Raw genomic sequence first — 14992 nt, forward strand, 5'->3', positions numbered from 1 at the left:
AGTTAACTTGGCATAGACAATACTTTTGCAAGAGAGAGAATTTAGAGAACATGACAACAGTTGAGGACCGGATTTATGTGGAGCCGGTCCCCCCTCCAATAGGCATTTGTATTATGATTTCTCCCATAAAGAGAGACTTGTTACAATACATTCTTTGTGTTCCTTGTGACCTAGGTGAAGCAATGAAGATGGAAAGCTTCATGCATCACCATCATAGCATAACCTAAACTTGAAGAAAGCTTTAACTATACCAAGCCTCAGTCCCAAGACCTCAAACACCTTCGAAGGTGGAGAGAGCTAGTAGGGAATGAGGGTAGGGAAGAGGAAGAAGAAACATTTCATACGAGAAAGAGCTAGTTCCTCACTTATCATAACTCTTGAGCTAGCATACATAATAGCATAGTAATGAAGAAGAAGAAGATGACAAGCTCAAGCATTGAAGCATGGCTCTTGGTTGGATTTGTACTCCATAGCCAAGAGTGTTGGTGTAGGCTCTCAACCTCTACTTGCTTGGAGAGGGAGCTCTTGCACTTTGCATAGCACACAATGAGAGTGTTTGTGAGTGTGTGTGGGTGAGTATACCCCCTAAGCACCCCCCTAGCTTGCTTGGGTCAACCCCCCCTTGTAGCTCATGCTTGAAGCTCATTGGACCCCTCCAGGCCTAGCCAATCACAAAGCAAGAGCCATTACAAGCAACAGGGGTAGCCTTGGGACAAGTGTCCCCCTTTCCCCTTTGAGAGAGAGGACTTGATAAATGCAAAATCAATTAATTAAATATCCTAAATTATCATTGGACCCCTTGGGTGGCCAACCAATAGGCTTCAGGCACACCATGAGGGCAACATGAGGAGGAACTTGACAAGTGTCCTTGCTGCCTCTTCAAGCTGGGGCTTCCCTTGTGTGTGTGAGTGTGTGTTTTCTCTCATCCCCCCCCCTTGTAGGCTCGCCCCCCTCCTTGTAGGGATCTTTTTGACTTTAGGAGCTCAAGCACCTTAGTCATCAAGCATGACAAAGCACTTGGACTAGGGGGTATTCCCACAAGCATCTCAGGCAAGCATGTCAAGGCACCTCAAGCACCTTAATCAAGCGGCAAGTCAAGCACCTCAAGCGCCTTAATCAAGCACCTCAAGTAGGAAAAACACCTCAAGCACGACAAGCACCTCAAGCAGGTCAAGCACCTCGAGCTTGGGCCGGGTTCCCACGTCAAGCTCAGCCCTAGCTTACCTAAGGTCAAAGGAATTTTTCACACATTATTGGAGGTCTTCAATGAAGCTAACCCTAAGGTCTTATGCTCCATTGGTTAGCCTTGCTCTTGATAGACCATCTCCCATTTGGGCCCCTTTACTATTGGCCCCGTGTTGAGATAGATCTATAAGCACATATCTATATCTTAACACTTGTTCCCGTTTATTCTCCCACATTAAGTGATCAATTTAATATGAGAAAATCATTTGGGTTGGTTAGATATTAGATTTTATGACAGAAACCATGGAGATCAAAACGACCACTAAGATAGAAACCAACAAGGAAGATCTTCATGAGTCACAATGGCCACGATCCAAGAAGAAGATAGGAACTTATCCAAACCCTACAGAGGAGATTGAGCAAGTCAAGCAATTAAGGAGTTTGGTAGAAGATACCCAAAGGGATCTAGAACCAGAGATCCAAATTACAGACACCGTGTTCTCTATGCAACAACAATCTCACAAAGTCCATAGACCCTTATCCATACCTAGTGTCATCCAAGAAGAAAGTGACTTAAAGTCATGGGAAAGTGGGCGTACTCACTTCTTGATGGAAATAATGTTTACAGAGGGACTACTTGATCCTATCGAAGAAATGGAGATCCCATCTTCCCGACATCAAGGGACTGAAGCCCAAAAGGTTCCGTTAAACATTGCCAAATTGATGGATTTCATGTCTTCAGAAGTTAGAACCACCATCATGTCCAAACTATATAAAGACCCTGAGCTAGTCTCAGCTCTTCGAGCCTTCCTCAATGGAGAACTGAAGTTTGGGCTACCACAATTTGCACAGATGGATGGAGCTGGGGAGATGCCAATAGAGGAGGAACACTTAGATCCACAACTCAACGTAGATGAGAACCTTGTTATAGAAATAAATGTTAACAAGTTGGGACAATACTTTGAGGGTGATGAATCCAATGCAACCATACCAATCACTACCAAGGGATTAACTATGAAGGGAATCCTTGATGGTGGTGCTGGGGTTAGCATTGTGACTAAAAATTGCTAGGAAACTATGGGAAGACCTCACCTTGCGACCACGACCATAGTAGTGAAGATGGCCAATGGGTCTATTGTTAAACCTATTGGGATGCTAGAAGATCTCAAGATCACGGTCTTTGGACATAAAATAAGAGTTACCTTCATTGTTATGGATTTCTCCAAACACACTATGGCATCAGAGATGATCTTAGGACGTCCTTTCATGAGGGAAGCAAAAATGGTGCATGACTGGTCTAAAAACCATGTCTACTTGCAGTTCAAGATTCTGTCATTCGAGTGGATCTTGTGACTGGTCGAGCACATCCTCTAGGAAACAGGTTTATAATTGATCATAGATCTGACACCACAGTTCACTCGGCCCCATTGCAGTATTGTTACACGTGTAAAGCGAACACTGATGCTGGGTAAGATTCTTCTTATATGAATGTACTACCTGGGATGACTGAGTCAGACAATGTGGATTGGGTCCACCTAGCAGCAACCATAAACACTTGGGGAAACAGGGGGATGACCTAGGTAACACCTGAGGGGGATGAAATGCCCGTACCCTTAAATATGCTACAAACAATGCATATAGATTTTGACAAGACTCATCCTAATACAACGAAGAAAACATACAAGTGGGTCCCTAAAGCTTCTTTAGCGACCATAGCTAGTGCTAAAAAACAGAAGCCTTGTAAGAAACGTTCCACTCGCTCCAAGGAATGTAAGGAAACGTGGCGGTGGATTCCCAAAAAACTATTGGAAGCCCAAGGCTACTATGAAGGAAATAATCAAATATGGGTGCCAAAACGTAGATTGTGTTCTTACTTGTCATCTGACCCATGTGAGCTCAATCTTGTAGCTCCAAAACGAATTGACGATTGTTGAAAGCAAAAAATCACGGAATGCTACACACCTGCTCCAGAGCTAGTTTGGGTACCGAAGAAAGAACGATTTGTTCCACCTAGCTCAGGAACAAAGAAATCAAATGAAGCTTCTTGCTCTTTGTGTAGTTCCTATACAAAAATAGAAGCTTCAACACAACCTCCACCTACCATTGTATATATCCATACAAGCAAGAAAGAGTTTGCACCTCCCGTTGTAAGTTCACCACCTACAACAATGTTGTAAAGAAAATCATGGGAGAGTACCTTACCACCCTTGCATGCGGCGGTCGAAAACTATTGGTTAAAGCCTTCACCCATAACAACTTGGAACAATTGGTTTCAAAAGGTGACGACATCATTCCAAACGATATGATCTACCCAAGGAAGGGGGGAGTGTTTGCTGACAGTCATCATTCACTTGCTCCCCTCTCAACCTTCCTCCTTGACCTCTCAATCTCCAATCTTAGGGAATGCATATATAAAGCCTTATACTCACAAAAAACAAAAATAATAAAGAGCAAGAGCAATTAGCAAATGAGTATGCACAATAAAAGTCAAAACATTGACCCAGACCTACACATTCACATCAAACAGAAACCTATGTCATCAAACACCTTTGATCATCATCACTCGAGTGATGGAGGGTAGGTAGGATTAGTACAATAGGAGTGTTTCTATTTTAGAGTTTAGTGATTAGAAAAGTTCTTTCTTCCCACTGATGTGCCTCCTAGAGGTATTCTTTGTGTTTCCTCGTGTGTACAGGAACGTGTTGATGTGGTTAGGATTTGGACCTTCATAGAATCTTTCTCTCATCCACTTTTCAAATCAAGCGCGATCATCAACACAAACAAGTGTTTCTTGTCCATTAGCATTGTCCCTTATCTTTTTTGCATCTATGTTTGTATGCTTTAATTGTGATTGGTAGCATAATATTCAACGCATTTGCTTAGTACCAAACATTAAATTCAATGTAATTTTTTGTCATAATCACTTGTCTAGGTTTAAAAATCAAGTAGTCCGACTAAGCTAGTTTGACCAAGTTAGGTGTTAGAGATCTTCTCTTAATACCATGGGGAATGCCTTCCTAATAATCAATGGTTACTTAGGTTCTTAATCCGATTTAGGCAACATTGTGTGAAATGTACTAGGGCTATCTAGTGGGCTTAGTCCCTACTGACCTTTAGCTTAAGTATTATAAAGGGAGTTTACTAGTGTGATGAGCCTGGGGAGGGTAACAATGTTATATGACCCCCCCAAAGTTACAAAATTAAAATGCTGAAAACAAACAAACAAAAAATCAAAGTGCCACAATGTAAAATCTTAAGCTGGAAGAGAAACCTCAGCTTGATTTGGTACTCCACTCACATGTATCGCCTATGGTACTAGAGCCCTAGAGGTTCACAGTGTGGGCGCTTTTCCTTGAAAAGCAAAAAACCCAAGGTATACAAACAAGCACACACATCAAAATTGATTTACTGTGAATAGACTTTGGGGGGTCAAAGAAAAAGTAATCATTTAGGCGATGATTTCATGAGAAATTCCTTTTATCGTAGCTTAACTACAAGGTCTTCTAGGTATAGCCTCTAGTTAGCCCTCGGACATGAAATACTTGGCTCTCGCGATTAAACAACTTAATTGACCAGAGAAAATTGAGAAGCTTGCCCATGGTATTAATAGTCGATCTTTAGTGCCTTTTGACCGTTAAATTAGCGACCTCAGACTTGTTTAATTTTTTACCTTTACAGCTGTTTATGCGTTTGATTATATTGCAATTTAATGTTTATTGCTGACAAATGGTTTAAAATTCTGTTACCAATCAAATTGTTTGCCTACAACTGCATATGCTTTTTAATTGCTTATGAGAATGCAACTATTGTGCCAATGTTGTTTGATTTTGCAGTGATTGAAGGAGGCTAAGGACATTCATCTCAAAAGCTCTTCCACCTCGATGAACGAGCTTCAACTCAATAGCTTCCAAGGATGGAATCTACATCGGGCATATTAACCCTCACGCACATTCCTATCACCTACAACGGACATTGTATTATTGATTTGGTAGAGTCAGGTACCTGGCTTGTCGGTCCAATAGGAAAAGGGTAAGAGTGATCGCCGATGAGAGGCGCACTCTAACTGGAACATTCAAGGGATTAGTTGGCTAAGCATGGGCGCCCAAGTGTGTGGGGCGAGCTCATATAAAATTCAACTAAACCTAAAAATCACTCATTCTCTCATTTGTGCAATTGAAGAATTCTCTTGATCCATCTCCATCTTCTTCTTCCTCATCTCCTTGTGTGTGTGTGTGTGTGTGTGTATGAGAGACACACACACACAGAGAGAGAGAGAGAGAGAGAGAGAGAGAGAGAGAGAGAGAGGGAGAGGGAGAGAGAGAGAGTGCGATCGAGCATTGCGGCGGCACGACGGCGACGAGGCGGTTGAGTGCGGCGTAGCGGCATCTCCCTCTTCTTCGCGGCGAGGAATCACCTAGTTCTAGAAATGGGTGAAAGAATATGATGGATGATGTCATCCTTACAGTCACTTAGCGATCTTTAAACAAATCTCCAGATCTAAAATAATAAAAGAATTTTAGTATTAGTTTCATGGATTTGGAATGACTTTATAGGAAAAAGATTTATTGGGGTTCCAAAAGCTCACACCTACGATTTTTCAATACTTTGAATCAACTACTTTCTTGAAAATGGAGATGAAGTATTGTACTGCAGGTTTGATTTGTATTTTAAGATCTATTTGAGACTATGAAAATCAAATGAGAACACATCACAAGATGTCCAAAAATTGAGATGCAAAGCAAGAGAGATTACATCCTCAAATTTGGAAGTTTTGTATACTCTACATGTACACCTTTAAGGCATGAAACACAAGCCCTTATATGCTTGTATCCATGATGCAGTTCGATCTAGACACCAATAGAGAAATCGCGGAACAAAGAAAGTATGAGTAAAGGAAAAAGTGAGTGTAAGGTGTCAATTGTACCTACTACGACAGGGCCATCCACCAGGCTATTGCCACTTGAAATAGTTGAGGAGGCTACTAGATCTTTTTTTGGAATGTTTAGGCAGCCTCAAAGGCCGATCCAATCAAGGGTGCTCCGATAAGAAGGCAATATTTATTCTTAAGAGAAAATAAATTGGTTTGATTTAGAGAACAATGGAAAAATAATGAAATTCAAAATCGTATTACTAGCCCAAATAGGAGGAGGACATGCCATATGTCCCTATAGAAAATCCCACATCACCAACCTAAAGGTATCCTCAATGCCCAACATATATGCAAACACTTGCCATGGGAATAGGGAAGACACAACCTCCTATGCTTAATGTTAATGAAATGCAAATGAAGTTCTCCTAGACAAAAGAGATGGGTGCAAAAAATGCTTTAATGCTAGTTTCACAATATTTTGAAGATATTGATATGGCGTTAAATAACGATAGTTGATCATGCCACACAATGCTCTATTCCATAGCTAACAAAGCTTTGAAAGGACAAGTGCTTAAACTAAAAAGAGAGCAAACAGGAACTATCACAATTATGGAGCAAAGGACCATGAAGAAGATAATTTTCTCACACAAAAAAGACTTAGAATTTCTTATAGGAACGTGGATTGACATAGATTACAAACATCCAAGCCAAAAAAGGAGGGCACTCTTAAACATCTTTGAGATCATATCATTGTCAAGTGGATTGACATAGATTACAAACATCCAAGCCAAAAAAGGAGGGCACTCTTAAACATCTTTGAGATCATATCATTGTCAAGTTGATCACCACAAAGCTTACACAAAGCAAAAAAATCCTCCAGAGTCCATACTAGGCTGAATAGTAGGAAAAAGAACTAAAGAAATTCATAGAGAGTAAGAAGAGCTTGATGGAAAGAAAAGAATAAAGGAAAAAATGAAAAAATTGGACAACCATAAGTAAGCTACGAATCCAACAAAGAAGAATAGGAGTAAAATATTAAAAGTTAAGGACTCTACAATAGAATTAAGAGGTTTAGAGCTGGTTGAAAAGGCGTTTGAACCCATTCATGTAGCACTAGAAGCCTATGCGGTTGACACAAAACTTTAGCAAAAATGGAGCACTCCCTTGGTCTACCCAAGAGGCAAAAAACCAAGGAATCTTTACGGGGTCGATGACAATCATTGAAGCTAAATTGTTGAAAAGAAATTGAGCAAGAGGTCTTAACTCAAGATTCAAGACTAACGAATGCTAAGGAACCTGTTGTAAAGAAGCAAATCTAGAGCCAATGACATTAGGCTATAAGATCACTAAAGATGAATGGCAAGAATACCTATTGGGCTAGATATATTAGCTAGACTATCTCATGGGTGGAGTGTAAGAAGAAGGTAGTAAGATCTACATTGTATATTTGGGGCCAAAAGAAACTTGTAAGCATTTCTCCCTTCTCCTCTAAGGCATGTTAAAACATGCCAATGCAACAATCTTGGATACAAACACCCAATTTTCACATGGTTTGGAACATGCGTGAATGTTCCTTGTAGCATACTATTTGTAAGGTTTAGATAAAGTTTGTTGCGGGAAGGGGCCCTGGTTTTGGGACCCTCAAAATGTTTGGGCCAATTTAAGGAAAATAAAATATTCTCAGTCCAAACTCCTATGACATTCCACGATTTTGAATAGAAATGATGTCCAAAAGATAGCTCATCAACTATGCAAATAATAGAAAAGATACGATGGGGATTTATTCAAACCTTGTTGTAGTATCCTTTTACTGGCTACTACTTTAAAGGCTTGGATATCCATCAAACCTTGTTGTAGTATCCTTTTATTGGCTACTACTTTTAAGGCTTGGATAAAGTTTGAAACAGTTGGGATTCGAACTCAGAAAGATGTTCACACTTCTTTCCTAGTCCGGAAGCAATGGGATAGCGGGAGCATGCATCGACAGCAATGATACGTATGGCTTCAGATAAAAAAATTATGCTTCAGCTAGCTTGGGCGCCTCCAGCAGAGCAACGCTTGAAGCCGGCACTAGTGCTAATGGAAACTCTCGAAGAACCATTACCATGTGCAAACGCACACCAGCAGCTTTCCAATCTTGCAGAAAAGGTGTGGCTTCTGCTGCCCTTCGTCCCCAATTAATCGAAGGGCATTTCTGAGAAGCTCACATGCATGCATCTGAAGCGTTCCCATGGGCTGTCACATGATGGCAGTCATAGAAGGGCAATGTGGTCCTCTCATAATGATGGACACATTACCATCGGTCGACGAGTACATGGGCACTTTGCAAACCTGTAGAAAGAACAAAGACTTGAACTATGCTCACCGCCTACATGTTCAAATTTGCAGCCAGGGTTTGGAGGTTCAGGCAGCTATTGGAAACTGCTTGATTCCCACATATGTAGATTGTGGAAGCATGCTCCAAGCACAACAGGTGTTTTGCAAGTTGGATTATCCAAGTGAGCGTGCTTGGACGTCCCTTATACTAGGGCTCGTTGAATGTGAAGAAATACAAGAAGCTTTTGATTTGTATGAGCATATGCAGACAGACGGCATACAGCCAAGTGGACAAACGTACCTTGCCCTGCTGAAAGCTTGTGCGAAGCTTGAATATGCAGGGCACGGCCATTATGTTCACACAGAAATTATCAAGGGGGGGTACGAGACAGACATATTTGTAGCGAATGCTTTGATAGACATGCATGCAAAACATGGCTCGCTAGCAGATGCTCAGAGTGTGTTTGATATGCTACCAACTCGCGACATAGTCTCCTGGAATGCATTAATGGTGGGGTATGCCGACTGTGATCTTGCCATGCATGTATTTGAACTATTTCAAAGACTGCAAGCAGATGAGATAGATCCAAATGAGCGAACCTTTGTTTGTCTTCTAAGATCTTGTGCCAAACTACGAGCCGTTAGTCAGGGTCTAGAAATACATGATTGGGTTGTTAGAGAAGGATTAGACAATAATATGTATGTCAGTAGTGCATTGGTGGACATGTATGCCAAAGGTGGTCTCCTTACAGAGGCCCGAGATGTGTTTGATCAGCTTCCTGTTCAAGATGTTATCTTATGGACTGCATTGATTTCAGGATTTGCTGAGCATGGCCTTTGCAATGAGGTTTGCAGTTTATTGAAAGAGATGCAATGTAAAGGTACATCTCCAAACAGTATAACATGGATGTTTGGTTTAAAAGCTTGCCAAACTGCAGGGTTGATAGGTAAAGGGCAGGCTATACATGACGAGATAGTGAAACGTAGCTTAGAATCAATCCTTGGCAGCAGTTTGCTAGCTTTTTATGCAGATTGTGGTCTACTGGGAGAAGCAAGGCAAGTGTTTAACAAGCTACCCACACAAGATGCCATCTCATGGACAGCTTTGATTACTGGATATGTAGACTATGGGTTGGCTGAGGAAGCAATTAACTGCTTCAACGAAATGGAGGAAAGTGTTACTTTAAATAGTTTTATGCTAGCTTGCATTGCAAGGGCTTGTGGCGCTTGTAAAGATTTAGATAGGGGTTTCCTTAATCATGGACGGATAATCCAGGATGGCTTTGAAGATAATGCTGTCATATGTAATAGTCTAATTGAGATGTACATAAATTGTAGCTTGCTCGCAGAAGCTGAGGACTTGTTCAATGATCTTCTGGATCGTGATGTAGTTTCATGGAGTGCCTTGATCAAAGGATACATTGAGCATGACCTTGCAGAAAAAGCATTGGGTTGCTTTACTCAAATGCAATTAGAAGGTTTGTCGCCTGATGAGATTGCCTTTGTTAGTGTTTTAAGGGCTTGTGGAATTCTACAAGCTCTTCAAACTGGCCAGGAAGTACATTCTCAAGTCATCATGGCTGGGTTTAAAGAGGACTCTCACATAGGTATAAGTTTGATTGCTATGTACGCAAAGTGTGGTATTTTTTATGACGCACGACAGATTTTAACTCTGGTGCAAGATGCAGCTTCTTGGAATGTATTGATTACAGGGTACATTGAGAAGGAGATGAACACAGAGGCAATAAATTGTTTGCTGGAGATGCATACCAACGGTGTTGTTGCAGATCATATGACTTACACTTACTGCTTGAAGGCCTGTGGTAACTTAGGCGCCACAGATGAAGGCCAGGTTATACATTGTGACGTCCTAATACGAGGCTTTGATGAGGATCCCCTGGTTGGTAATTCTCTTGTCTTGTTTTATCTTAAGTGCAACCTGCATGAAGACGCTAACAAAGTCTTTGATAAGCTATTGGTAAGGGATGTATTCTCATGGAATGGACTTATTACAGGATATGCTGACAAAGGTTGTGCAGAACATGGTATTAAGTGTCTGAGTGAAATGCAATTGCAGGGTGTTGCTCCAAATGCCGTCTCGTACATAGAGGCTCTGAGATCATGTAGCAGATCGAGTGCCCTGAATGAAGGTTTGCATTTGCATGGAGAGCTAGTTAGAGCAGGCTTTGATGCCGATCCTTGTATCATCAGCAGTCTAGTAGACATGTATGCCAAATGTGGCTCACTTGCAGAAGCAAGGTTTGTTTTTGACAGGACGTCCACCCCAGCTTTAGTTGCATGGACTGCTTTGATGGCAGGTTATGTAGATTATGGGTTTGATGAGGAAGCTCTTAACCTGCTAGAAACGATGCAATCAGAGGGTCTGTGTCTAGATGCTGTCATGTATGCATGCAGCTTGAATGCATGTGGCAGTTCAAGACAAGTTGATAGAGTCCAACATTTGCACGCCGAGATATTAAAAGAGGGATACGAAATTGATCTGTATGTTGGAAGTGTTCTTGTGGATTGCTATGCTAAGTGTGGCTCAGTTGTAGAAGCACAGGATGTATTTGATGAGATGATAATGCATAATCCAGTCTCATGGAGTGCACTCCTTATTGGGTATATGGACAATGAACTTCATTCCGAAGCATTAACTTTCTTGGACCGATTGCTTTTGGAAGAAGAGGCATTGGATGCAACAGCGCTCATTTGCGGTTTAAAAGCTTGTGGAGACTTGAGAGTTATAGAGAAGGGATTGGAATTGCACTTTCTTATTGTTAAAAAAGGTTTTGAAGAAGATCCTCTTGTTTCAACCACCTTAGTGAGCATGTATTCAAAGTGTGGCTGGTTTTTAGACTCTTTAGAAGTTTTTGATTGCCTTTTAGTTCATGATGTTATCTCATGGAATGCTCTTATGGTAGGCCACATCGAGCATGGACTGAGAGAAAAGGTGCTGGATTTCTCTGAGCACATGCAGTTAGAAGGAGTGTTACTCAATGTTTTAACTCTTGTATTTTGTTTAGGAGCTTGCAGTGGCTTGAATGCAGTAAAGAGAGGCCAGGAGCTGCACTTATATGCTACCAAGCTTGGACTTGAGGCAGACTCGTTTCCTGGAAACTCATTGATAGAAATGTATGCAGAGTGTGGCTTACTAGAAGAAGCACATCATGCACATCAAAGTCTCCTTTTAAGGGATACTTCTTCTTGGAATGCTCTGATTAAAGGCTATGTAATTTGTGATCTGTGCACAGAAGCATTTAACCTCCTTGAGGAAATGCATAAAGAAGAAGTCTTTCCAGATGCAATCAGTTTTGCTACCATTTTAACAGGTTGCAAGAGAGTAGATAATATTGATTTAGCTCAAAAAACACATATTGAAATTATGAAAGAGGGTTTTGAAGACGATTTGGTTGTGGTCAAGTCATTAGTAGTTGTGTATGCACGGTTCGGTTTTCTGGTAGAAGCTCAAGATCTATTCAACAATTCTCCGATCCAAGATGCACGCCTATGGGGTGAGATGCTTATGTCCAATGCTAATGAAGGAGAGAGTGAAAGGGTTCTTGTGCTGTATGCTTGTATGCAAGAGCAAGGTGTTCTGCCAAATAGTGTCGCATTTGTGAGCAGTCTTCGAGCTTGTGGTAATTTGCTTGCGCTAGATCGTGGAAGAAGATTGCATGTTCAGGTGTGCAAAGTTATTGACCTCCAAGAATCTAAGGCTATAATAGCTTCTGCCTTAGTAGACATGTATGGTAAGTGTGGGAGCATGGGTGATGCGCAACAAGAATTTGATGCAATGCCAAAAGAAGATGTTACAGGTTGGAATGCACTTATCACAGGGTATGCACGTGAAGGCAAGAGTGATCTTGTGTTTCACATCTTTGAGAGAATGAGGGAGGATGGTGTTACGCCCAATGAGATTACATTTCTTATAGTTCTTACAGTTTGCAGCCACGGGGGCCTCATGGAGAAAGGGCAGGCATATTATGAGGTCATGGTCAGAGAGTATGGAATGGCTCCAGCTATTAAACATCAAAGCACCTTGATTGATCTTGTTGGTCGGACAGGCCAACTGGATGAGGCCGTGCTTTTAGTAGAGGACATGCAATCTGTAGTGGATAATGCTGTCTGGGACTCAATGCTAGGTGCTTGCCAAAAGTGGGGTGACTTCAAACTTGGCTCAGAGGCCTTTGATCGTGCAGCAACTTTGGAGGCTGGCTCATTTGTGTTGATGTCAAACATCTGTGCAGATGCATATGCTTGATACAAGAGCATTTCTGATAACTGCTTTTGTATAACTAAAGAATATCGCCAGGATTGTGTATGTACTTTTACAATTAGCACATTGAAGGTCTCAGCAGAGTGAAGTCTGTCCATTATTGACTTCAAGGTTGGGTCAGAGGCTGTTGAAGAAGAGAACACGGCTGGACCAAACATATGTGCAGAGGACCAGAAATTGAATTTTTACTGCTTTTACATGTGTATAGATGGGAATATTCCAGCTGTGTAAATACTGTGGCAATAGCTCATTATACGGACTTTGATAAAGGAAGCCTATGTAATTGTGTTGTATATCTGACAGACGAATGATGGCAAGCATATATATATCAGTGTACATAAAGTCTGGCAACGGCCCCAAAGTATGCCATCTTCTCTTCGGCACCCTCACACAAGTACTGGAAAGACCCCCCACACCAGGCTGCAGTTGTAGCAAGTTGTCGATGATGTGGTGGTATTGGTACAGAGGACTCCTTGCCGCAAGGGCACACGCTGCTGGTGTTGTGTCGGTGTTTCTAGTAGGGTTACCGGACTTAAGCTGGCACTCCTCATGGTCAACAATCTAGTTTGGCTGGAAAATTTCTTCTGCGAGGGGAGCTCAACGCTGATCAAGGCAGCACGTATGCCTCATTAGGACTTACATTTGTACTCCCACCATTGAACAAAGGCAACAAAGTATCGTATACGTTCTGTGAGCTCATATCTGTCTCCTTGGTACATGCTTACAAGGGTGGAATTGCATCTTACACAGACATTGGAACTTCATTGGAAGCCGAGGCACAAGGAGAACACGGAGGCATAAAGGAAGACATTGGTCATTAAGCATGAAGGTGTAGGAAAAGGTGTGGTGGTAATAGATTCATGTTTATTGAGAAATTCTATTCTGACCAAGAAAATCATCTTTTTGAAAACACCCAACATGGTCCCAATGTCAGCAAAGGTGCTCTTTCTTGCTGCAATGGCAATGCTGTAAGATGTTGCAAGCATCATGTAAAGTTCCTTGCAGGTGATTTTGACAACTACATTGTTTCAGACCATACTTCATCTTCTTTGCTCTTACAATTTTCTCCAGCTTCTAGGGGAAATGATGTCGAACCCGTTACTTGATTCATTAGATATCATCTTGATGATGTTTTTTGTCCCAACAACATGCTCTAAAAGACAATCCAGTACTCATGTTTGCATTTCTGAACCCGATGTTAGCTTATGTAAGCTTTAGCCTGTGCTGTATGCCTCTTGGTGTGTACCACTTTTAGTCTACTTTGATCCCAATCATCATGGAATGTGTTAGTCATGTGCTTAGTCTTAGGTGTACTAGAGGACAGGTGATGTATATGAGAGACCAAATTAAGCCCCCACTCTTCTAAGGTCAACTCTACATTCTGGGACTGATTTGGAGTGTGATCCTTATGCACTTGGAGGAATGCGTTAGTCATGTGCTTAGTCTTAGGTGTACTAGAGGATAGGTGATGTATATGAGAGCCCAAATTAAACCCCCACTCTTCTAGTATCAACTCTACATTCTGGGACTGATTTGGAGTGCGATCCTTATGCACTTGTACCACACTTTTGTACTACCATTTCTTTCAATAATCAAGCTTTACTTTACGTTTACTCTCTCTCTTGGTGTAGGTGTTGATTAAGTGTGTAATAAATCTGTAATCTCCATTATGTTAAAGTGATGAATGCCACTTTGGTCTTCCCACCAGAGCCAATACCCTAGTCTCATGGTTGACCAGTCTCTTGATTACAAAGAAGAACTTATGACATAACACACATTTTATAGTGGAACTTGCTTGGGAAATAGCCCCATACCTTTTCTCTACCCTGAACGGCATTCAATTAAAGGTTCAGATGGTTGACGAGACAAAATGTCTTATTTTTTAACAATCTTGAGTTATTGGATTAATCTCAATCAATGTATTTAGCCTGAAGAGCCTCTCCTTTATGACAAGAATGTTCAATCTCATGCATCATCAATGGAAGCCATTAACTAATTACCGACAGCGAAGAGTGCATGCACATGTGTCCACCAAATAATGGATCAAGGTAATGCTTCCCATTTGACCATAGATCAACAGCCTTCAATTCATTCGCTCATGTGGAATATCCTTGGGTATGTGAATGCAATGTGTTGTTGCTTACTAATTTGCTTCTAGGAACCGCAATGATGTAAATTATGAGAGCTAAGAAGTTTGGGAGCTGTTTTGTGATGTTATGAGGAGCCATTTGCTAAGCATAGAGGCAAGAGAGACAATGGAAGGTTTTGATTGCTTAAATTTAAAAGAAAATGAGGATACAGATGGAGATGAGGAGAGAATCGATGTAGAAACATAAGGATGT

The 14992-nt window shown here is 41.3% G+C and overlaps 1 protein-coding gene across 1 annotated transcript; it reads left to right on the forward strand.

The window, feature by feature from the left end:
* Positions 1 to 7982: 7982 nt before the first annotated feature.
* LOC147437920 (pentatricopeptide repeat-containing protein At3g09040, mitochondrial-like) lies at positions 7983 to 14144 on the forward strand. The gene has a single exon (XM_086487322.1). The coding sequence runs from the start codon at positions 8286 to 8288 to the stop codon at positions 12633 to 12635; it is 4350 nt and encodes a 1449-aa protein (XP_086343448.1). The 5' UTR covers positions 7983 to 8285; the 3' UTR covers positions 12636 to 14144.
* The last annotated feature ends 848 nt before the right edge of the window (positions 14145 to 14992 follow it).

Source organism: Adiantum capillus-veneris, chromosome 17 (genome assembly GCF_014529385.1).
Source record: "Adiantum capillus-veneris isolate H3 chromosome 17, ASM1452938v2, whole genome shotgun sequence".
In the NCBI taxonomy this organism is placed as follows: Eukaryota; Viridiplantae; Streptophyta; class Polypodiopsida; order Polypodiales; family Pteridaceae; genus Adiantum; species Adiantum capillus-veneris.

What these genes read in the sequence shown, in the direction of transcription:
- LOC147437920 (XM_086487322.1), top strand. Translation starts at nt 8,286, where the DNA reads ATGGGCTGTCACATGATGGCAGTCATAGAAGGGCAATGTGGTCCTCTC.